Genomic DNA, 25,253 nt, shown 5'->3' with positions numbered 1-25,253 from the left:
GTGGACGTTTGCTCATTCGCTCAGTCAGAAGAAGAGTCTCATCATGTCTGTAGGATTATTATGTGGCAAAAGCCAGGAGGCCATTAACCTCCCTTAGCATTAGTCAGCTAGCCTGCTACCAGCATGTTTAAAGCTCACTAATTAACACATTTTTCATTTGTTTAAGCCATAATAAAAAAACAAAGGTTAAACAAAAAAACAAGCTGTGGTTTACAAGATTTAGACCAGATAAGTTCTTCTCGCTTCCACTCTTTATGCTAAACTAAACTAATCGTCATCTGGCTCAAGTGAAAACATGAATCCTTCACCATCTCATCACAGCTGTTTAGGAGGTAGATTTCTGTATACAAACTGATAAGAGTGTAATAAGCCTAACATTGGACCCTTGCTGGACAAAGGCTCCCCGACACGCACTTACATCTGGCTTTTGTCTTCAATGGGAAAAGGTACAATGGTTATTCATTCCAGAGTAAAATGACTGCAGTATGCTAGATATTTATCAGCTACAGCAGTGGTGGAAACATGAAACCAGGGAGTACACCCTTTTTTCGCCCCCTTTAATATTCCATCAGTCTGCCTTCAAGCAGCGCTCAAACACTGTCAACCTTGTTTGTGTTAAGTTTGTAAAGCAGACTGAAGTAACAGATATTAAAAAGTAAATTCTAAAACATTGTCACTTGCTTCCATGCTGTTATCTACTGTTGCCTGTTTTCTGGCACGTTTGTGACATCAATTATCATATCAGAGAAAAAAATAAAAGGGGTAAACTACTTGTGATGGAGAAAGGAGTCAGTTATTTTAAGTATTTTTTAAGCTGCACATATACACTTATTTGTGTTGTATAAATGCAATAAGAGTCCTGTTTAAGGTATTTGGGTGGTTGCAAACAGCCACCAGTGACTAATGCATCAGACTCAAGATGAAAGCTTTCACCAAACCAGCTGTCACACTATTAGGCACAGTCTGGCCATGTGTTTCTGTCTGTAGCTGCCTCTGTACAGCATGGAAACCAGACATGAGGAGAAACCACATGACTGTTCATCAGGGATGACAAATAATACTATCATCTACTTGATTCAAGATTGATTACTTGCATGGGGAGGAAATCGATTTTAGAGATATGGCACCACTGGTTGTATGGAAAATCTATGCATGCATGTCAGTAACATTTTCCAACGTAAAGGTTTTGATGCTTAGCTTATCATGAGTGAGTACAAATTGTGTCAGATGACCCTACAATGAATTTAATTCTTATCTAACAATTGTCGTCCTTGAGAGACCCCACATAAACAATACCATGTGGGCTGGTTGTCACGTCAATGTACAGTAAAGGGTGACGTGTTGTTGCCTTGATTTTAAGCACTTATACATCATAATTTGCCATCTACATGTTTATTGGAACCATAACATCAACACGCTTCAGATAAAATCGTTATTACACAAAACATTTTTAACTGTCTCTTCTTTCCTGTCTGTCAACAAAACAACAATAAAAAAATTGTGATACTAGTAGCCCTTTCCCACTGGACAAAAAAAAGTGACACCCACTTACACATGGCTTTTGTGACATGCTCGGGAATGAGTTTGAAGGTGAAAGATGTTAAAAAGTAACTCCATTGTGAATCGGTACTGAACATGTGGGACTCCCAAAAGAGATCGGAAAGAAGCAAGATGTCTTACTCTATCGCAAATTCTGAAAAATAAATGGTGAAAAATACAGTGGTCCTTTTATTCAAGTATAGCTGAAATACACGCCACAATATGTCCTGAATTTCAGGATTATTTCTTACATCTAGTGTCGCATAAGAAGAGATTATGTGGTTTTATCTTATGTGAAACAGGTAAAGAGATGTAAAAAATTAATGTATTGGATTTTTGATGTCAGCTCTGACATTAAATTACAGCAAGTGGAAAGAGAATAAAAGATGTCTTTCAAGTTGAGCATTTTCACTTTTATCTGAGTTTGTACAGTAGGAGAGAGGAATGTGTAGAAGCGCACACACACACACACACACACACACACACACACACACACACACACACACACACACACACACACACACACACACACACACACACACACACACAGTGAGAGAGAGTGCTGTTGATAAATCATTAGCCTGTGGTGATGCTGACTGAGTCCCTGTGGGGTTTTGGTATGAATACGGTGAGTCAGGCGTAAACACTGACTCACTGCTCTCATCTCACTCCTTACCTGCACTTAACGTTCGTCCTTGATAACTGCAGTTCACAGCTTCCAATTCAAATTGTGAGCCTTTAAGCTTTTTAGATCAGAAACTTTTTCAAACTTTCACTTAAACTTCTAAATCATTCATGGCAGCTGTACACCCTGTATAACTGATTCTCCATGATCTGGAGAACAACCAGATTTCAACAAACTTTTGCAACTTGTCAAAAACATGGCTGTTTTTGGCCACATTGTCTGCCAATTTATAAGGATTTCCAATGCTGAAAATGATTCAACATCTGCTGGGCTCGTCAGTGATTTGGAATTTTGAAAAATGTAACTGGAGCCAAAAATAGATAATAGATACAGACATTCAGCTGAAAATGATGTAAAACATATCAAAGCAGTAAATCCTCACGATGGGGAAACTAAGATTAGAATATTTGACATGTTGGCCTGATGAAAGACTTTGATGATTCATAAACTACAGTTCAATTTCTGTTGATTGACTACTCAGCTAATTGTTTCAGCACTATTGTAAAGACGTTTATTCTAATTGTTGACACTGTATTCAAAACAGTGTTGCTGCATGGCTTTCAGGTCTATCTCACTCCCTCTTGACCTCTAAGAGGCATAAACAGCAAAGTTAGAGTGAAAGAACATGACTGACCAAAATCTGCAATCAAGACATCGACAGAGAGACTGTGATAAGCAGAGCATGAGGAGGAGAGTGTGAAAAAGAGAGAGAAGCTGCCTCAGCAGATGCTATCTCTTGGGAAGATTCCCAAATTTGATGAAAACGTACTCATCTTTATTTCCAATTAAGTCATTCACTCCAAAAAACACACCTTTGTCTTTCAAAAACTTCTACTTCGTCTCACCTTCTGAGGCGAACAAACATCAAATCACTTCACTCAAGTGCTGGCATTCCTGCACAGGGTGATTCTTTCTTCTGGCTTTATGCAGACTAAAGTGTGGTGAAACTATTCTATCAAGCCAAACCACAACTAAGCTGTAACATAATAACATCAATACAGCACTGTGATTTCTACATTCACCAAAATATCTGAAGTGTGTCCAATTAAGCATTCCTGACATTTCAGCTATGTAAGCGGGTGACACTTAAGACCCTCAAGTCACATGTCATCAGTTTAAAAAAGGAATTTCTGCCGTTTGTTTCTGCCAAGGACTTCAAAATCACACAGTTTCAGATGTGCAAAAGGAAGCCAGATAATAGTGGGGAAATGATTTACCTCTGACACCTTGGAAAGTTACTAATTTACCCTCATAGTCTAAAGTCTACTGAATGACAGTCAAAGAGGCAAAAAGCATGTTTTAAAAAACTAAAAATATCCTGGCAGATGTTGTTGAATAGAGCTTTTGGTTCAGAAGCAGGTGTCGAAAGCAAATATCTGGAGGTAACATCATGAAGTATGGAAGACAACACTGGATGTAAATGCTGTCCTTGGGCTGACATTTCCAAGAAATAATCTTCAACTTTCCTGCTGTTCTAAAAGCAAACATAGAAACTGGTTAGCACCTCCAACCAATGAAAACAACAGAAAAGCTATTGTTGACAAAGCTTTCTCTTCCAGCCTTTATTTGTCTGCCAGAGAACTGTTGGTTCTTTGGTTTAGCCGTGGCTCCACGGCTAAACAAAGCGTCTTTTTCATCTGAGGACAAAGAGCGTTAGATGGTGAGTACAAACCAACCCTGCGTTCTTACGCCTTTAATATGATCCATCAGTTTTATTAGCAGCTTCCCAAAGATATCCTATCAGAAAGGAAAATAAGTCTTTTTTTCTGGGAAGCTATTACATGACATTGTCCTTTCTGTGTGAGCATACAGCCTCAGTGATTCAAGTGGACTCAGCTGAATGCAGCATGACCTTTATAAATAACATATATATTTAGGTCTATTCAGTGTTGCATTTACCTGGTGACCAAACATCTCTCACTCAAAACCAAGACTTGAGAAGTAGCCACTAATATATCGCCCTGCTTACATCCATCAAACACAATCCTTCCAGGGACACTGGTATATGTTCTTCTATGACTCATCAGTGACGTTCTTCCTATTGGTTGCTGGTGAGGTTTCTGCTCTAGTAATTCCACCTTGAATGACTCAATCATTGTAAAGGTATAATGGTACAGTAATTCAAGGTTACCCTACTGTGCACGGAGAAAGTGTGGACATTACTATAAGTCAAGGGAAACGCTGTTTTTTTCCGTTTCCATTCATGCTGAAGGACTGCATGTGTTTCATTGTGAAACAACACTTTGCTGACAAAGAGCATTAAGAGCAGTCATTAATAAAAATATTACAAGACAAAACTGCTCCAGTGGTCTTCTACAGTTACTATAATACAGAGCCTTAAAGGCTTTAAGTCTCGCAAGGCCATACACTCCTGACATTATTGTAAGCTGCTTTGAGATAAGCCTCTTTGTCACGGCTTCGTGATACTATCATTGTGCTTACGCTGCCAATCATGCAGTGCTCAAATCACTGCACAACCAATGTCAGGCTACTGCCCCAAAGCATCACCTCAGCAAAACTGCAAAACGCCTGAGTCATTTAGTTTCACTCTCATTCAATAGAAGTTAAAATGAGTTCTATGAATTAAATCTCAATCGAGGCAAGCCAATTCTTAGCAGCTGTCTGTTTTAAAGTGTTTATTGGGGGGAGAAGTTTAGGATATATTGTGTTTGTTTTTCGTAATAGTCTTGCATCATCTTTTTTCTTATTACATGATTATCATATGCTTTGTAGCCTCTTTATTTTATGTCCTTGGCCAGGCACAGTTAAACCTCATCCCTCATTAGCTACAGTCGTTTATACACGGATTAAACACGTTACCTCCTGATCTTATCTCATGCATCACAGCACAACAGCTCAATCATTTTCTTGGGAGACTGAGGTCACAAAGATTCTGTTATCACTATATTTTATACAGGAAGCTAGTGTCACATGTGGTCAATACATGATACATTATTTTGTGAATGTCCAAGTTCAATCTTGATCTTGGTAAACAGGTGTTTGACCCCAAGAAAGTCAGTGAATAAAGATCATCTCACAAGCAGTTTCAGAGGTTTCAACCATCTGGTTGCCATGGAGATAGCTCAGACGTCATGCATGTCCTATGTATAGTACTTTGGTCATAACAAGTAGTTGTATGTTGAGATCTCTCTTTCAAATATCTATAAAACCAGATGTGATCGGCCTCCTTAAGCTATTGACGATGCTGACATGTACTCGAAAGATTCCAGAAAAGCTATTAAGTGGTACTTGAGGTACTTTTATTTTCGTCAGTTCTTTTCAGCTCAAAGCAAGGATGTCTGAGCTGTTATGAATATGCCATAAGACTACTCAAACGCAACTGCATGAACAGAATAATAGCCCACACTGAACCAGCCGCTCCAGTGTGTCATTACATACAGTATGCTGGCATTGTGGAAACAAAAATGGACACACCACTGTTGCACACTGCCAGAGCTATTGATCTATCTCGATTTTCTTTATGATCATGATGATTTCTTGATGATTATCTGTATAACACTATGAATCACAATTATTTTGGCCAGCATAACCATGACATGACATTTTCATATTGTCCAGTGCATACTAAGGATGTACCCAGTAAGTAAGGTTGTGGCTGAAGGCCACAGGACTGAACCAGCCGTCTTCTACCACAAACAGGAATCACTCACATCTCACTCTCAGTCTGACTCTCTCACTGTTTGTGCGTGTTCCTGAGTCTTTATTTCTCCCTATCCCTCCTGCCAGCCTTAAATACCCTTCATTGTAGCCAGTCATGCAGAAGTTCCTGCAGGAGGTTTTATCCCTCCTTGGATCTGATCGGCTCTGCTCCCCACCTCCGTGCACCAGGAGCCCCCTTGCTGGGAGTGGCTGCAGGACAGGGAGGAGAGAGACCCATCTGGAGGCGCCTCTGATGTAAGAGAGAATGACACAGCATGTCTGTTTGCGAACACAGGTATGAGTGTGAGCAAACACGAATCAGAGACAAATAGTGAGAAAGTTAGAACATTCTTAGACAGTCTTAGGCACATGGAGAAGAGAGGTATGAAAGAAGTGGATTTATCCCCAAGAGGTGGAAGTCGTCAAACAAACAAAACTCATACTTACGTACCACTTGTCCATGGGGGGACATAAGGGGGGATTATTAAAGCAAGCCCAGACAAAGAACAACTGAGTATGAACACTGGGAACAGACAAGAACGAAGGAGCAAGAAAACAGCCAGAGGCAGATAAACCGTCTGACTGTTGATGCTGCTGCTACGTCTTCAGTGAGCTCATCAATAGTTGTGGGAGTCACAGCCACAGAGGTGTACTGATGACTATCACTGTCTTGAGTGCCAAAACGAAACACTTCAATTTTTGTTCTGCAATTCCAAGTGATACTCACGCAGCATACTGAGGTACCAGATCATGATCATTTAGCTAAAAAACACATTCAACATTTAAGTTCAGACTACCTCAGAGGTATGTTGAATCCAAGGTTGAAATGTGTAGCAAATGTGGCATATGACATTCACATTAAATGCTTGTTAGCTGACTTGCAGTTCAAGAAATTGAGGGAACAGTAGTAGCATTTTTAAAGCCAAAAAGGCTGGCAAATGGCCAACCACCATTAACATCACATCAGTGGGTATTTTTTAGCACATCCTGTGATATTTCCAACCGTGTTTTTAGGGAGACCAGCAGGCATCTCCAACCATTTCTGTGGCGATCGAAACATATCAAATATTCATCACAGGAAGTCAGACCATATCCAATCCTGACTACTTTTACCTGTGGTTTTGTAGCCAACATTTATCCTGGCATTTGGGTTCACCAATCAAACCTAAAATATTGGAAAAACCATGCAATATGCAATTGCTATGGTATTTTAGTTTGTTAAATATATTGATTCGTAGACCTTTACATTCTCCTAATCATATATTTTTTAAAACTTCCAAGCTCTATCATTAGAATAATCAAAGAAGAAAGCTATCTGTAGCCCTGATGATGAAGGGAAGGTTAAGATGTGCTCCATCAAGTGGTCATCTTTAGCAAACAAAAAAATATCTGTGTTATATAACAGATGAAAACATTTCTCTAAGGGCCCCTAACTTTGATCTACTGGATTTGTTTGGGAACTAAGCCACAGAGGACTTTTCTCTTAACAGCATTAAAAATGATAAAGGCATCTGAGCGAACCATCTCCATTCCACTGTGAAATACAACAGCATTAACAGACACTGTCCTGCTTAAGAGTTACAGATGAAACTGTGTTTTTTGTTTAAAAAAAAAAAAAAAAAAAAAGCTGATACCAAGAACTCTGTAAGCATCTGAAAACAATGAAAAACATGCAGACACACAGAGGGAGCAGCACTGTTCTTTTTGCAGTAATAAAAGCATGAAAAACATTTTTAGGATAGAAGAGGCTCCAGAACAGACAGTGGTGGAGCCCTGGAGGGCTGTTATATAAACATGGCCCCTAGATAAATAGCCCCCCTCCAAAGTGAATAGGATATTGGACTTCAAGGTTGTTATTACTTCACCTTGTTATTTCTGTTCAAGAAATACCATTCATAAGCCAATTAAAAGTTTTGAGAGGGAGACAGAAAATAAACAAATGTGCAACTCAGACAGTAAAAAGGGGTGTCAATTACTTTTTTCCATGTAACCCTTTATAGACCTTTAAGAATATGAAATGTCTGAAAATAATGAACAATGCCCATTAGCTGTGCTCAGAGTCAAAGGTAACACAGCTGAATGTCTTGTTTTGTCTTTCCAACAGTCCAATGTTGACTGACAGAAAATTAATCTGTGACTACCTTGATTATTTAATCATTTGTTTAAGTCAAAATAATAACATTTGTTGGTTCCAGCTTGTCAAATGTGAAGATTTTATCCTTTTTTTCATACATGATAGCAAACTAAATACATTTGTGTTTTCACCTGTTGGTCAGATAAACCAGGTAAATCTGAAGACATTCATTTGGACTGCGGGAAATTAAAATGAGTATTTTTCACTATTGTCTGACATCTAATAGACATACAATTAATTGATTAATCAAATAAATAATTATGACATTTAAATAATTAGTAGCAGCCCAAGTTCGAACCAAAACAGAAAAAAGCAGCAAATTCTCACTTTTGAAAAACTCGACCTAGTAAATGTTTGGCATTTTTTCTTGATTACCAAAATTGGTGACAATCAACTTTCTGTCAATGATTCTCTGTCCTGCAGAACTGAAACATAATCACTTATATTTTGGTGGTAATGGGCAAGAAAGCATGAACGCATCTTAAAAGAGCAATCACGTCTCAGGATTCAACAATAAGAATTTCCACATTGCCCCGGGCAAGTCAGATACCAAGATGGACTAGTAAATGTAGTAACTCCAATCAGGCGAGAGATAAAAAAAAGAATGAACGCATTGTTTTTTAGCTGGATGAAGCTGATGATGGAATAAGCTACAGAGAGAGCCTCATTGCACATGCACATATTGTGCATACGTATTGCACACAACATTCCTGGAAACAGGACTTTAGTTGGATACAGGCAAAAGAAATAAAACTATTTGTATAGGGGAATTTAAAAAACGACCTCAGGCATGTACACTACACTCTGCTTTCAAGCATAAACACTAACACTGAACTTTTTGTCTGACAGTAGACAGACGGGCATCAATCACTGTTAAGAGGGTTATCATTATCTGTAAAACTGCTTCACTCAGGTTTGGTAACAGGAAGAGGTATTATTTATCAATGTTATGCTGAGGTTTCTTTGACATGAAAATGTAAAGTGTATCAACTGGATGGACAGTGCAGGTCAAGGTTGTATCACAAGCTTATCAACAGAGGTTGCTCTACCTTTAGAGCATCAAGGCTGAATATTTACACATTTTCAGGGAAAATACAGAAAGGCCCCGCAGCCTTCAAGGAAAACACAACATTAAATCTGACAAAACACAAGCAACTGCCTGCTAACAGCCTAATAACCAATTTAACTACCGAATATGTTTAAGCTGCATGTTAGGGTTAAACAAAAGAAAAGTGTGGTAAAAATGAAAGGTTCATTCAAAAAGAAATTCCCAAAACAGAAATTCAAAAAGCAAAATAATTGCCAGTTTCATGCATTTTTCAATGATTCCATTCAGTATTATTTTTAGAGAGTGGAAACAAAAATACACAAACACACGCACAATCTGAGTCGCACTTCAGTGCAAAATATGACAGACTGATTCAGATGGATTGTAATTTATGTCTAAAGCAACAAGATGTTTGGAATAAGCCTGTAAGCCTTTAGTCAAATGGCTTTCACTCAAACAAGAAATCTGTCTGTACTGAAGCAATTACCATCAACAGCAACATAAATGACCTTTGCCCTCTGTTATCCGCAATGACACTTTCATCTATGTCAACTCAGTATCTCGGCACACTACAACACCAAATCCAGTTTTGGGTGTTTACAGGACTTCAAACATGATCAGACAAAATGTAGAAGTACTGGCTGTATAGAAATATTCAGCAACTGCAGAATTAATTATCCACCAAAAGACATTAAAATTCTGCAAGTGTGGGATGAAAGCAATGTTTGCAAATCAAAAGTTTTGGCTCTGATGTCCAGAGTCAAGTCTGAAGTGGAGAAAATGAATTCCAAAACCTCAACCTTGTTTTTCAAGTGCTAAACATGCGTTTGATTCCAGTCTGTCTGCTCCTCTGTTGCCAAACACACCTTCCCCTCCAGCTCGTCTCGTGACCCGAGTCCACGCTTCTGCCTACTATTGTTTGGTGGTTAACGCTTCTAATTATTGCAGACAATAAGCTGAAATATGAAAGGGCATGGTGGCACTGCAGTGACATGTTTCCAGTGCAACTACAACAGAGGGAGTAGTCGCTTTCTTCACTCACATAAAATATTAGGGTCAAAGAGCAAGGGCCTCTACTGAGCTAGAGCTGCAAAAGAAGCTGCTGCGATTAATCAATTTGTAAGTCAAAAGACAAATAATTCCCATACATTTTGATAACTGATTCATCATTTCAGTCTTTTTTTTCCAGTTCCAGCCTCTTAAATGTGAAGATTTTCTGCTTTTCTTTGTCATTTACGATGGTAAATGAAGAGTCTTTGGACTGCTGGTTAGACTCAAGAGGCAGTTTGAAGATGGCATTTTAGCATTTTAAAGGCCAAACGGTTAATCAATTAAATAACTGGCAGGATAATCGATAATCAAAAAAATAACCCTTAGTTGCAGCTGATACTAAGCATTTTGTTTACCTACATAAACTTCACCAGAGAAGCGTCAGGCATATGAACTGCAGCAGGACAGTGTCAACAGACCAGAATGTGATGTCTAGTGTAGCATTATTTCACCTTGCTTCTGCAGTCAAAACTCTCATTGTGAATGTAGCCATGTTATTTACTGAAGTGATAAAATTACACAGCAGTCATTCCAACACCTGGATCAGAGCGACCCCAAAAAATCTGCTCAACAATTGTCAACAGCAGAGAACAGAAAGCAACAGGAACTATACAGATTTTAGATTTTCACCACACTTCATCATAATAGGCAGTCTTTGTTAGTGTGGTAGTTTTACTGTCTTCTCCATTTATATACAATCAGTTTATTAAGTGTTTCTGATGCTAACTGTTGATTTAAATTGATCAACTCGTGATGAGCTGATTATTTGAATCAGGGTTGTGTTGTGGCAGGGAAACATCTTAAACATACACTCCATAGAACTAACACACTGTATGTTTGTTCTTTGTGAATGTCATGCATATTGCACTGCACAAACACTGTACATTTGAGCTAACTGTTACAGCTTGTGCACATCCTCAACCACATCCTGTATATATTTATCTTACTACTTTTATAATTTCACTCTCATATTTTTCATCTTTTTAAATTATAATCTGTGTTTCATTGTACGACAGCATTCAGAGTGGAAGAATTCAATTGTACTGGGAAACATGTTGTGCATGTGCATACGACAATAAACACTTTGACTTCAAATAGGTCAAGCTCTGCTGAAGCATGACAACAACTGATCAGTCTGAATCAGAGGTGTTGGGGCAGGGAAACATTTAAAACACGCAGGACCAGAACTGGAGAACACAGCCCCTTACCCTTTACATTTTGTAATTACACTGTTGTTCATAGCTAACAAATGCTTAATACATTGTTTATTAACAGTTAAGTATCATTAGGTTTAACTCTGTACAAATTTAGCATTTATTATCATTATGATTTAATGATGGTTGTTATAAAGACTTACTCTAAAACATTACCATAAAGGATTGGCATCAGAAATTTGGTTGACATGTGTTCTTGTAAAAAACAGTGTAATGTTTGAAATTCCTATTCTATTTGAACAACTTGTCAGTCATTTCCAAGAACATGGACTTTGCGCAAGTAAGAAGATTAGAAGCAAGATAACTGGTCTGTTCATACATGGTCTAAACAAAAAATACAAATCCACTGTCTCATAAAGGACTGGCGTACTGTAAAACTTCATGTGACATGTAATTTAAACACCCCGGCGGAGGACAGACTTTGTTTTCTTGTGTGAGCTAGGTGAAGTCGAGAACGAGGGTCATTTCTTGTTTTGATGACCTGTCTATGATGATGCAATGGATGTACTTTTGACTACGATGTCCGCCACTGATACTGATTTCTTTTGATTGGATGATTATGAAAGAACTTGAGCTGTGATTTAGAGAAGGGAACATTTGTTGTAGCAGATTTTTTGTGTCAAGCATGGGAGAGAAGGCAGAATACTTTGTCGAGGGCCGATGCTCCAAAATAATTTGTCATTTTCTAATGAAATTAAATGTAATGAATTGCTTAACCGCTGCAACTGTATTTTTGGTGTCTTGTAAACCAATGAAGGTTGGGCACTCGATGTGCATGACACGAAAACAAAAAAATCCATTATCATCATCATCGTCCAATACTGATGTTGGTTGTAACACATTAACATTGTCAATCAGGCTCCAATACCTACTAAACTGGAAAAACTGATCACATGGAAAGACTATGGCAGAATGAAAAACATTGTTCAAAGTATTTGTAAGAACATGGAGATAGTAGAAAAACAAGCTGAGGGAAACAAACAGTACCACAAATTAAACTGTTGCATGCAAACTCCATAAACATCTGAACAACTTGCATCAGTGAAGCAAAAACACATGCAGACCAGGCATAACGTGAGAAATATCACATCTGCATCTCATCCAGGGCAGTAAATAAAAGCAGCGGGGTCATCAGAGGGTCAGAAGGTCAACCTGTCCCGGTCACACCCCGTTTAAATCCACACTGTCGCTGCTGTAATTAGTGCTGCTAGTAGCGGGGAGTTAACGTCGGAGGCAGGAGCCATATTAAGCTGCACGGTGGCTTCAAGTAATGCGTCGGTGACCGGAGGAATACACGGAGAAACGTGACTTACTTTATGAAGAAACTGGCCCCTTCGTCCGTGAATCCTTCCTCCCATCCCCGAGGTAGGTCTGAAATAAACCACAGACTTGTTGGTGACACCTGAAAGTTTTTCTCCCCCCCCGGGCTGGGCCCAAAATACTCAATAAAGTTAGGCAGCCAAGACGAGCTCGTTATAAAGTAAACATGGGGACAGGAGTGAACAAACACAACTAGCTTCACATAGCTAGCCTACCTGAGCGGATCATGTGTCCGGAGTTGACAGGCTCAGCGGAGCGGGGATGGAGCCAGGTAGTAGTCCGCGTCTCATCGCTGCCGCGCAGACACACAGAGGAGAAAAACACCTGTTACACCACCGGAAAGGAAACACCAGCACACCTCGCTAACTCCTGTTAAACCGGGACACACGGTGCGGTAAAGCGCGCATCAGCCCACTCACTTGATGAAGAAGACCCTGCCGTCCCCGCAGACACCGTAAGACCAGTGTTCAGGTAGGGTGTCCCGCCCGAGAGGCGCCGCCATGATCCGGTCTGAAGTCCTATTTCATGTCATTGCCTCTCCATGGAGTCTCCCGGGAGCTCAATGATCACCGCCAGGGCCGGCGCTGCCTTCAGGGACTCCTCTGAAGCACGTACATCCGAGCACCGCTGCAACGCGCTCTGACTCTGAAAACACAGGTTTCTTAGATAGAGACGAGGTTTAACCAGCAGTCAGACATGAAGGTAAAAGTAAAGATGTAGCGTTAAAAATATTACTTTGGTGACAGTGTGGGTCACCCATACAAACACTACGACTAATTACGTCTTGGTATTTTTTCAGAGTATAAATGTCTATGTTTAATGTCTAGTAAAAGCCATAATATTTCTAGTTTGTGACTAATTTGAATGTGCTAATTTGAATGTGCATGAACTGTACATTATGGGTCGGCCGATTATCAATCTGGCCAATAATCAGATATGATATTCAGCTTTTATAAAAATGATTGGAGTTTATGTTTTTATCATGCGGTTGTCGATTAAATTAATTAATTTTAGAAATGCACTTATCGGCTCTGACAGCATGTAAGCTTCTTCTTATTATTAAATAAATGTACACATTTCACATTTCAACATTCAACTGAATGGTTCAATTAACTTTTTAAATACTACTGTTTTAATGAAGTCTGGTCAGTGGATTGTCAATGATTTCTTACAGCGGTGAGGTTCTGCCAGTGGGAATTTGGACTTATGACTTCAGTTTTTCTAAAATCCTGCTTACAGCTATATCCTTGTGAGGCAATCTTGAATATGAGTCAACCAAGTTTGGCCTCATGGGGCATGCTGGACGTATTGGTGCGTATTTCAGCAACCAAACATCTCTGTTGCATGTCATCCACTCATCTCTCTCTTCCTTTAGCTCCTGTCAGCTTTTCCCTGGTCCTTGTATGAAGTGCATACAATTGGTCAAAGCATTTTGTCAGAAGTGCCTCAAAATTAGCCAGTTAAAGAAATGTAGGATAACAAATGTTAAAATGTCATACGCAGTATTGTAATAAGTGAGATAATATTTGCCACCAAGCCTTTAAGTCTTTTAGCTGAGGGGGAACCGCAGCTCAGCTGGAAGAACAAGTTTTACATTAATCATAGGGTTGGTGGTTCAACTGCCTGCTCTTCCTTTAGCAAGACACTGAAATCCAAACCTGTATTGTATAAACATTTACTACCTTATCATCTCTATCTATCAGCAGATACACCCACATGTCATACAGTGCTTATTAAAGTGAGCAATCCATAGTTACAACACTTTCCTAAGACCCTAAAGGCATCACACAGTTGGCTCCTTCAGTGAGAGGAGAGAGGAGGAGAGGAGCTGCTCTGCCAGTGTTTTTCAGGGCAGTAATTGGGGAGAATTAATGAAAAAATTTGCTGATTTGGGGTTCTTCAGAAGATGTGCCACCCTTGTATTTAGGTGATTCAGCTGGGAAGGGGCTGATTAGGAGATTAAAGACTTCCTTTAACCAATTAGGAATCTCATTAAGAAGAGCTTTGATTTTTAATTACTCGTCACACAGGTTAATTCTCACCCAAATCTTCCTGCATTTCGTCGGACATTTTATTTAATATGTATCATTAGTTACAAGATCCGCTGGGCAGCAGGGGTTGATGCAACATGTTGACTAAAACTTACTGATACTGGATTTTTGAGGTCGATGCTGACATCAAGACGATTTCATTCACACAATAACTTCACACTGTCATTTGAGCAATTAGGCTTCAAGTTTATTGAAGTCATTTACAAACCAGGATGCAAAACAGAAATTTAGTTTAAGTTACTTTACACTGCATAGGAGAATCAACACAAAACAAAACAATTTTATGGAGTTTGGAGTGTGGAAGGATGAATTGAGGAGTCTCACAGCCTGGGGCAATGAGTTGGGTATGAGACTCAAAAATCAACTTTTCTTACAAATGGCATGCGTTGAGTGAAATGTCTGTCATGCTTCTTTTACTCCCCTGTCACATCACTACAGTCGGCCATCTTAAATGAATAAATAAAGGGAAAATTTGTCTCAAAAATGATTTTAAAAGGTGAACTTTATTTGAAATTCAGTCAACGAAATACTTCAATCAGGTAAAATGAAACACTGATACAAGTCCATTACTACTTTACAAAGAAGTCCCTGTATGTTTATTATTCCTTCATCAGTGTTGTAAGAAGTGAAATCAGCCAGTATCAGCCGGGGCATTTATTGCATCTGCTATTCAGCATTTTTCTGCTTGAAAAATCTAAATCAGTATCAGTAGAAATGTGCTACTTTGGCACTGATGCAGGATGCAATCTGCAAAGTAAGTAGTAACTTGGGTTATCAATGTATTGGAGTAAATGTATAAGATTTGCCTCCAAAATGTCATGGACTAGTAGTGTAAAGTCGCAGAAAATGGAATTAGAGGAAGTACCTTAAAACTGCACTTACGTATAGTACTTGAGTAAATGTATTTAGTTACATTACATCACTGTCATTAATTTATTATTGGAAACTTTCTTCTCCGAGTGTGATTAATTGCATATTTGCTGATAGACAAACATGGCAGGATGTTGTCCTTCTGTACACTCACTAATGGCATTTGATTGGATTTAATTGACTGGTATAATTAGGTGTATACTTGAAAACATTGTTCATCCTTGGAAACTTCCTGTGACTTTGAGAGGAAATTGCAGACCAGTGAATAAAAGCATTCATGTACTGCAGTTTTAGTTTTTTTTATCTGTGAACACAGTAGTTCTGTGATGTGCCAAAACAAAACGATAGTATCTGGCTGCGGGTATGTCTGTCAAGCTCTAATGTTTACATGCAGCAAACATGTTATTGTTAGTTTTCCTCAGCGGCTCATTAAGGTAAATAGACCCTCCGTCAGCTGTCAGACACCGTTTGTTCTGAGTCAGTCATCGGGAACTCTGAGCTCATTGGAATTTCATTTTCCAAAGTGGCTCCATACCCAGGAGGCGTGTGGTGGCGTGCTTGTGACAACATCCTGACACGTTTCCCGTGCAGCCCTGTTATTTTAAAATCCACACTCGGAAGAAAAACAGCTCACCTGAGTTGCTGTTAAGTTCACAGTTGGCAGGAATTTTCTTGCGATAAACAGTAATTTTCAAAAGGGTGGAACACAATGTGAAGAGCAGAAAGACTATGTTCATATTCATCACACAGTTCTTCATTCACCAGTCCCTCGCGCGTGGGATTGTAACTCTGCAGAGAGACAGCCAAGGATGCATTTTGTAACACCAAATCATGTTGAACTCTCTGTGGCTTTTCGGTGATTTCTTTGTTGCGTAATCATTCGTAATCTCTCTATTTGAACTCCTGTTTCCCGCAGGTTAGGCTGCCAGATTCCCAGATAACCTTGCCATTGCCATTTGACCGTTTTTTCTAAAACACACAGAGTTGAGCATATTTTTCACATCTGGAGACTTTTGTGTGTGTGTGTGTGTGTGCGATTCCCCTCCCTCTTGTTTGGTTTCACTCGGCCGCACTCAGTTTGGAGGCACCTCAACGTCAACAAAAGAAACTCCTGACAAGGCGGAGGGCGCTGAAGGGCAGCTAGAGGTCGGCACACACAGCCTCGCCACTGAAAGCCCGGGGGATTTCTAACACCATTGGCAGTGTATTTGTGTGAAAAGATAAAGTGCTAACATAGTAGGAAAGAACAATGAAGATGTTTCCAGCCAAGCAATGATATCACTGGCTAACACATCGGTAAATCAAAGCTAATAATACTGCAATGAGAGTGTGTGTGTTCAGGTGCCTGCTGCCCTAGTGCTGAACTTACACACATGCTGCAGTGTGCAAATCAAAACACTTAAAACGCACACACAGGAATGAAAACATGACTTTCATATTAAAAGGCTACACCCTTTGATATAAATGTAAGATATACTTCACAGCTGGCTGGAAAGCAATAGTTTTAAGCATTTTTCACCTATGACCACAAACAGTATCAATGCTGGGTGCGGATAGAAATTAGCCGTGTTGCACCTGTAACCACGCCCGGCAGTTATGTCATAGGGTCCCGGAGTGCACGCGTACATCACAGCAATGAAGTGGAAAAGTTAAACTGGGGGTCAGCCAAGACGAGAGACAAGATTTTCAAGGGGTGTAAAGCACTCTTTAAAGGTCCAGGATTTAAACGTGTCTGCCGGTATTTGTGATTACAGATTACAGCCAACTGAGCACCCCTCGTCTCACCAATTCCAACAGAGCCAGTGGTTGGTTTGTCAATTCTGGGCCACCAAAGAAGCATGGTGGTGTCTGTGGATAAGGATTTTTAAAAAAAAGCTTGTGCAAAGGTAATGAAAACACAATGATTCTTACTTTCAGTTGATTATACATACACACCACATACAGTATATTAAATATTCATCTTTTTTAAGAATGAGAACAATAGAAGGACATAATGATAAGGAAAATGGAGTGACAGAGAAAGAAACGTAAAAGCAAATCCAAGCTTCTTAGCAGTCTGGTCATTTCATCATCCGGTATAGCTCTTTCCTTAAGAGCAAGGTAAAAAGTCATTCCTCAGCCACCATCCCAAAGCATTAGTCTGTGATGAGTTAGGAGTGAGGCTCAGAAATATTTTTTTTCTTACAAATAGGTCCTTTGAGCATAACTGCAAAACAAATAAGATATTTCATGTTGCTTTAGTTTATGTTTTTTGTGGTGGAAACGAGATGTAAACATAAGGAAGTTATGGAGTTGAGGGCGCCCCGATAGCTCACCTCAATAGAGTCCTCAGCAGGCCAGGGTTGATTCCAGGCTGTGGTCCTTTGCTGCATGTCTTCCCCTCCCTCCCCCATTTCTTCTCTGACTCTCCCAAGTTTTCCTGTCCCCATAAAAGAACTGAACTATCGTGAACAAAAAAGTTATGGTCGTTAAGTTATGGCAGTTTTATATTAATGATAGCAGTGAGAGTGAACCAAAACAATAACACTGTGGGCCATGAAAACCAAATCAATCAGCTTAAAGACACCAAAATACTGTGGAGAGCCGCATATATTTCTCTGTGGGTCCGCCACACTGGAACTTCTTCCATATGTATATTTTCATTGGATTGGTTGTTGATATAAAAAGTTCATTAATGCAGCTTTTAGATAATACATTGGTATATATGCAGGGACATGCACTGTGTGGATGAATGTGTAGTATACACATCTCCTAACAGTATCAATTTATATCAGGTCGTGTCTGATTAACCTACCAGATAGAAGTCTCGAGTTCTTTATCATCACTCTCTCCTTTCTTTCTTCAACACAAGAGCACACAATCCCTTATGCACAAAGTCAATTAAACCCACCAAAAGATACAATATCTCACTGATTGCCACGGAAACCTTCCCTATGACTGTATTTCCTGGATTAGGACTCAATTATACTAAACTTCCTTTGTCATTGCAAGCTTTTTATTGCAGCTTTTTCCACCATGTTGACATTTTTATTTCACCGTAGACACTTCAGCTGTTTGTCCTTGTCTGCTTGTGTTCAGTAAGTCACTGTTATATCTTGTTTCTCCGGTTAAAGGTGTGTAAAGCTCATCTGGTATGTGTGTTTTAGTCAGTTATAAAAGAAGTTAGAGATGAAAAACAAACCATTGAATGACTTTACACTGGCACTTACTTTTTTTTTTTTTATTATTATTATAATCTACACTTTATGTGGTCACCAGATGATTGTTATTAACCATATACTGTTATTACACAAACTCCACCCATCTGGCAAAACAGCACAAAACAATAATTATTTGAAATAAGTATTTGCAGCTACCATATACTGTAGGACTGCTGTCTGCTGAAACATGTTACTGTTGAATGCAGACTCCAATACATACCATACTTACCATTTCTGGCATTAAAGCAGTAAAGCAAATAGCAACACTTTCCCCCAAAGCCTCGCCAATTCACCACAAAAATAAGCCATGATTGCAGTATAAATCTTTTAATCGTTTTGTTGTTGGCACACGGTATTACGCAGAACTATTTCATCATGGTGAAGGAATTCTTAAGTAATTCATGTCTAATCCAACCTGTGTTTATTTAACAATACCACAAAGCCTGTTCTGGCTTCAAGCCCTCGGCAAACAGAGTCCTCAGTTAGAGAGAGAGAGACAGACAAATGTGCACGGAAACAATATCAGTCTTTATCTGGCAGTCTCTCCCTCCCTCCCTCTTTTCGTAATGGGTAACCAAGGCTCTCAGGGATCCGGAGAGGAGTTTTAGGGTCTTTGCCCTCGTCCATATTGCATCAACATCCATTGGCAGAGCAGCAAAAAAACCTCAGGTGGCAATGAAACTCAGAGAAATGCTCACACAATGAACACAGAGCTCAGCCATACACAATTCTCGCTCGGTTATGCCCCATTGTGTCTTATGTAAATGTAGGGTGAATAATGCATGGCTGGGTTCCATATGAGAGCTTGGCCTGCAGGCCTGATGGAGCTTCAACCATCCTGCTCTGACTTTCTTAATTTAAAAGCTAAATTTGCTACCTGAGGGAGCCTGGTGGATTCAAAGCTTAACCTTTGGACTCCAGACAACAACCAGGGAAACAAAAACAATCCCACTTTAGTGATTTTGTGTATTTATTTATATCGAGATGAGTTCAATCTCTCCAGTCACTTTCAGCACCTGGAAAACCTGGAAATTGTTGCCGGAGAAATCAATTATTTTATCGCAATTAAAAGTAATACATTAAAAATAAAAATTACAGTGCAGTGCCAAGCCAAAGTACAGTGTCATTGCTCAACCTTGAAACAACTATGTGTGATAAAATATGGTAAACTCAAGTTTCCCTTACTTTTTCAAGACCTTTCTGTGATTTTTGCATCACATTGCTGAATTTTCATATTGACACCACATGATGACGCCAGAGCAAGATCCACAGACTGAAGGCGGTTGTGGGATGCGGTCAAAAGCTCCAAAAAGAGGGATTTTCTATGACAAATATCACTGTCAAAAAACACATACGGGGTTTTCTGTGTCAAGCACCTTCAACTGAACCGAATAATGTTTCCTAAATTGTAATATTAATTTTATTAATATTTATTTATGAACGTATATTGTGAAAGAACACTGAATCGTCGTCAACAAAACCACATGAGAGATTTTCTGCACTACTCTGTCCCCCTCCAGTGGACGTCAGATATCATCTTCCTGGTGACTAAGACAAAAGTATTCAGTGCAGATGGTATACTGATTTTGTTTTTATCTATATATGTTGTAAAATCCAATGAAATATCAACACTATACCCAAAGGCAAAATCGCTATAGAGCTTTACTGATGGGAACCATTATAGAAAATATTTTCCACCTTTAAAGTCAAGCTGTTTCCCTGGACAAAAACATCAACAGACAAGAAAATAAATCAAATATTTCTGCTCTTGGAAGTGCCAATTATTAGCAACTGAATTTGTGTATAAAGTGTAAGAATTTATTTAACTAGCTGTGTATCAAACTTCCAAGGTCACAGGAAAAACACATTTAGACTATCTAGATTAAATCAGAACAACAAAATTAGTTTTGTATTGACTGATTTTGTTGACAGTGTAGATGAAAAAGAAAGACAAAAAATGTATGTAAATCGTAAACAGGGAAATGTAAAGGGAAAGTTAATCCCATAACAGTAATTGTCCTCACAGGCAGATTTATTGTGATTCTCTGAGCTGTAGTTTACGCAACACAAATAACACAGTTCTTGGTGATAATTCATGGATTCATGAATCCCACTGTATCCAAAAACAGAAAAAAAAAAAATCTGCCAGCTGTCAGAAGACTGCACACAACCTCTTTGAATTACTCAGCACATTTATGATACTGGGTACTACAGATCAAGTGATTGAATCACAGCCATTATCCATCGGCCTCTGCAAAACACACCAACCCTCAACGTTGCGACTGCCCTCTGGGTGTGCATTTGGGTGAACTTTGCTTTTAAACTGACTGCAGCTATTTGGATAGATGAGATCTGGGGCACATTAGAGCTTAAAGCAACATTATGTAACTTTTTACCCTTAAAATAACAGCTTCAGAATCATGTTGATGGTTCCGTCTCTTGTAACAGGGTGAATGGTGTCTTTGTCTCAGCCACTCTACCCCACCATCACCTGTTTATGCTCTATGTGGCTTCAGTGATAGGGTCAGATCACAGCCTTGCATTACTCAGAAAGTGTGGGGGTGCCAAACCGTACAAAATGCCGCGGGTTCCTTTAAATAGTCCCCCTTCACTCAAACGTAGGTTGTTGGGGGTTTTTTGAGTTTCACTGTGCACAATGGTGTGTTTGCAGAGTTTGACAGCAGGAGGCTGTTATCACCTCATTGTCAGCAAGTGGAAGGTTTCCATGTGCACATTTGAAATCCCATATTTAGGGATGGGCTTACATGCATGATTTCTGACATCACAAATAGTTTGTAAGCCAATCCTGGTCCAGTATTCGACTTCCACAGGAAACACCTGTTCAGTGGCGGATCTAGGCCAGTTTTGATAGGGGGGCCAGGTTGGGGCAGGTTTTGTTAGAGGGGCACATACAACCCGGGAAAAAAAGACAAATCCTTCAGTCAAGGGATAAATGGAACTTAAAATAGGATTTAAAATTTCAACATTTTTAATTGGGTAGTAAACTGCTGAGACACTTTATTTCTGCCTTTCCCTTCAGTACAAAATCATTGCAAGAAATCTGTCATTGTATTATTGATGCAGCCAGGCTTCCTGTCCGGGGGGCCACAGGGGGTTCCGGACTGTGAGTTACAGGGGCACTGGCCATCTTCTCAACCGTAGAACCTCTGTATCCCTACGCATTAGTGCAACTGGGCCTCGCACTGTATTTCGCCGCTCGCAGATCACCTGTTAATGCGTTACGCTAATGTGTAGGGATATGGAGGTTCTATGGTTGAGAAAATGTAGTGCCAAAAGAAAGGGCGGTCTGGCGGTGATGTAAAGCGGTGTGAATTTTCTCTATGTAACATACACGTGAACTGTTATAGATTTTTTTAGGTGAGCCTTGTTTTAAGTGGTTAAAATTCGCTTTGCATCTGGACTCCGTTCACTGCAGTACAAAGCTGAGTGTCTGGGCTGGAGCGGCTCTCTACTTCTCCAAACTGAGGCTGTGCTGATCGGCAATTACGGAAGGGAACAGACAGACTATAGATATGTACTTTATATGACCCCACTTCAAAAAACCCGAACTATCCCTTTAACAAAATAGAGTAGAATTAAGTATATAACATATCCAGGGTGATCTTTAAATTGATCAAACAAAGGTGTGGATTAAAGGTCAGTCATGAATTTTCCTCAAATATCTATACTGAGTTTTACTGATGGTGAACACAAGGTGTAATGAGTCCTCTGAGTGAAGACTGAGGACTGAACAGTTGTCTGCTGAACTTTCTCACTGCTGTTCTGCTATATGACGGATGTGAAGCTGTTTAGCACCACTGACAATGGAAAGTCCAGTCTTATTATTATAGAGGCACTTTGTTCACACTGACTGACAGATGATGATGAGGTCACATGGAAAACTCTTTTTAATTTTAGCTGATGATTACACATTCTTCTGGGGGCTAAGAAATTCCAGCCCACAATAAGGGGATTAATATAAAGTTTAATAAGTACAGAGTCACATTAAAACATAATTATCCATTTATATTACATTTTATAAATGATAAATGCCTACATTTGTTTTTGATATTATTTTATTAATTATTTATTATTATTTTTTGTGCACTTATTTGGATTATGGAAGTTTTGGTCCTCTGCACACAAATCCAAAATGGAAATGTCTAAATGTTTGACCATCAAATCTCTGATGAAACACTTGAACAACCTTCAGAAACTCAAAAAATCAGCAGGTTTAATCCCTTGTCGTCCTTTCCTAGGTGATCCCAGGAAGTTTGTAAACTTAAACATGAGGCTTTTTGGATCATAAGCTTCGTTCTCCAGTAATTAGACCACTGCTGCTGGTCAGTCAGGAGCTGGTCCATCAGCCGGATCAGAGTGGGGAATCCAGCTAAAGCAGCTTAGTGGATTGGATTACAGTGTTGTTTTCTTTCAAGCTGCTGAACGAAGATGATTTTGCTCTGTACATTATTCTTGGGGACCTTGGTGAAAAATCTGTTTTCCCCTCCTTGCAGTACCAAAATCTTGGCACAGGGGTCCAATGGGAAGTCAGTTGTAAAAAAAAATAATCCTGATTTAAATGTTTTTGGTGAGAAAACATAAAAACGATGACGTTTTCCTCTGCAAAGTCAATTTCTGAATGTTTGCATAGGTTACCCCATTTCTTTCTTGAACAATTAGCAGTCTAATTCTTCTCCACTGGTTCTAACAGATGCAGGAAGTAAAAGACAGACTTGATAATTGATCAGCAAAATTAACTGAAGCTGATTCTACCTTTTTTCTTTACGTTCTGAATTTAAGATACAAGCAAGTGTCTGCAAGGCTTTTCTTTAGGCCCTGATGTTGTGAGTTTCACCACATGGGGGCAGCAGAGTTACATAGTTCTTGCCTGAGGTGAAGTTGATAGCGTGTGTCCAAATATGGTCCTCTGGGCACGGCAGGAAGCTCCAAATATGTCCTACAAGTTGTAACAATAAGCAGAGTTATGGTGATGTCATGGTGACCTAAAATTGAGGGCTGCGCCAAATTGAAAGACCAAAATAACCCGCCTGCTTCCTTCTCCGACAGTCACAACAAATGTGACAGGTCAGACAGTGTTTAACAGATAGATTTTCACAAAACATGCAACAAAAAAAAGGAAAAAAAAGACAACAAACATTCTCAGACCTGAGTTGATATTTGATTAATCCGAAAAGGAAAATTAGATCTTTTTGACACATGTACTGTTTGAATGGGAATTTGGGCATTAAATAATTCTGATTCTAACACAACCACGTGTAGTTTGATGATGAGGGGCTGACATGTGATTATTGCACTTGTTGTGGCTTTTTCGTGCTGTCATCTTTTAGTAGCCAGTATGTGTGAGCAGGGTCACGTACCAGAGGAGAGGTATGTCCCCCAGTGGCTCAAATGAAACATTACACTAATTCAAATTCCTCACTGAGCAATGGGTGCGCTCACTGGGTGTTGGTCAGACAAACTTATCCACATGAGCATGTGTTGGAGTAGATAAGTGTTTACCACATATGTGCGTGTCACTTACTGTTCATACTGTCTCTATCATAATGTGTGGCATGTGTTGAATATATATGATTATAATGATGTTAAGAGCGGTAATAAAAGATAAGTCTTAAAAATGTTTTTTTCATTCATTCGCTTTCAGTGAAAGTGAATCATTCCTTTTTTGTTTGCTGAGGGCATCTGGAGCCCCACGAAGGCCCCACAAGGGTCCACAACCAGGTGAATCTAAGTGAAACTATTAATCCCCTGTGAATACGGAGCTGATATTAATAATACATACATGAATAAATAGATTACTCATTCATATAATGTGACACTGATATTTCTGTTTTCAATTGCTTCTGTGTGGGTGTGCATGAATTCTGCTTAAATTTAATTTTCCACTTTATTTATTAATTTATTCCCTTTTCAAAGTCCACAAACCCACCCAATAGGTGAAAAGCTGGCCCCATGACAGACTATGAATGACAGGACAGCCCCCTCATTTGCAGAATGAAGCAGAAACACGTAAAGAAAAGTAGAAAGAACATAATGGGAAATAAATGAACTCTTCATTAATGAATGAATTAATAAAAGGTTAAATGAATACAGAGGCAAATTAAAAGAGAAATATAGATTTGTAATACATGATAAATTATGAATTCCTACATTTCTTTTTAAATATTTTTTTGTGCATTCTATGACATGTATTTATTTATTGTATGAATTATTTATTTCTTATTTCTTTGGATTTTGGCAATAGTTTGGGCACTGTACAGATTGTAAAGCCCATTGAGGCAATGTGATTGTGATTTTGGGCTATATAAATAAAGTTTGATTTGATTTGATTTGAATGTTGTTCCTCGACAAATGATTTAAAGATTTGAATGCATGTAAGCATCAACTAGGCTATGACTTGATGGAATTCATAAAAACAAAGTTTAAACACATGAAGTTTAAATGTTTAATTGAAAAACAGGTGT

The 25,253-nt window shown here is 39.1% G+C and overlaps 1 protein-coding gene and 1 long non-coding RNA gene across 8 annotated transcripts in view; one reads left to right on the top strand and one right to left on the bottom strand.

Annotated features, from left to right (window-relative positions):
* LOC115586358 (pleckstrin homology domain-containing family A member 7-like) overlaps positions 1-13,237 on the bottom strand; it is a 140,536-nt gene extending 127,299 nt beyond the window's left edge. For 4 of the 7 annotated variants that reach the window (XM_030425324.1, XM_030425328.1, XM_030425330.1 and 1 more), the window contains exons 1-3: positions 13,070-13,237; positions 12,866-12,942; positions 12,644-12,701 (exon numbers count right to left, since the gene is read on the bottom strand). In XM_030425324.1, the coding sequence (XP_030281184.1) occupies positions 12,644-12,701; positions 12,866-12,942; positions 13,070-13,152 (218 nt within the window). In that variant the 5' untranslated portion in view covers positions 13,153-13,237. The remainder of the gene's footprint in view (positions 1-12,643; positions 12,702-12,865; positions 12,943-13,069) is intronic. The other 3 variants (XM_030425325.1, XM_030425332.1, XM_030425336.1) reach the window with 1 other exon arrangement.
* LOC115586360 (uncharacterized) lies at positions 12,551-24,374 on the top strand. The gene is made up of 3 exons (XR_003984870.1): positions 12,551-12,695; positions 17,326-17,457; positions 23,031-24,374. It is a non-coding gene; the product is annotated as an uncharacterized LOC115586360 (long non-coding RNA).
* Positions 24,375-25,253: the final 879 nt, after the last annotated feature.

The sequence above is a fragment of the Sparus aurata genome, chromosome 8, assembly GCF_900880675.1.
Source record: "Sparus aurata chromosome 8, fSpaAur1.1, whole genome shotgun sequence".
Taxonomy (NCBI): Eukaryota; Metazoa; Chordata; class Actinopteri; order Spariformes; family Sparidae; genus Sparus; species Sparus aurata.
The sequence above is the reverse complement of the archived record's forward strand: the minus strand, read 5'-3'. Positions and strand labels throughout refer to the sequence as shown.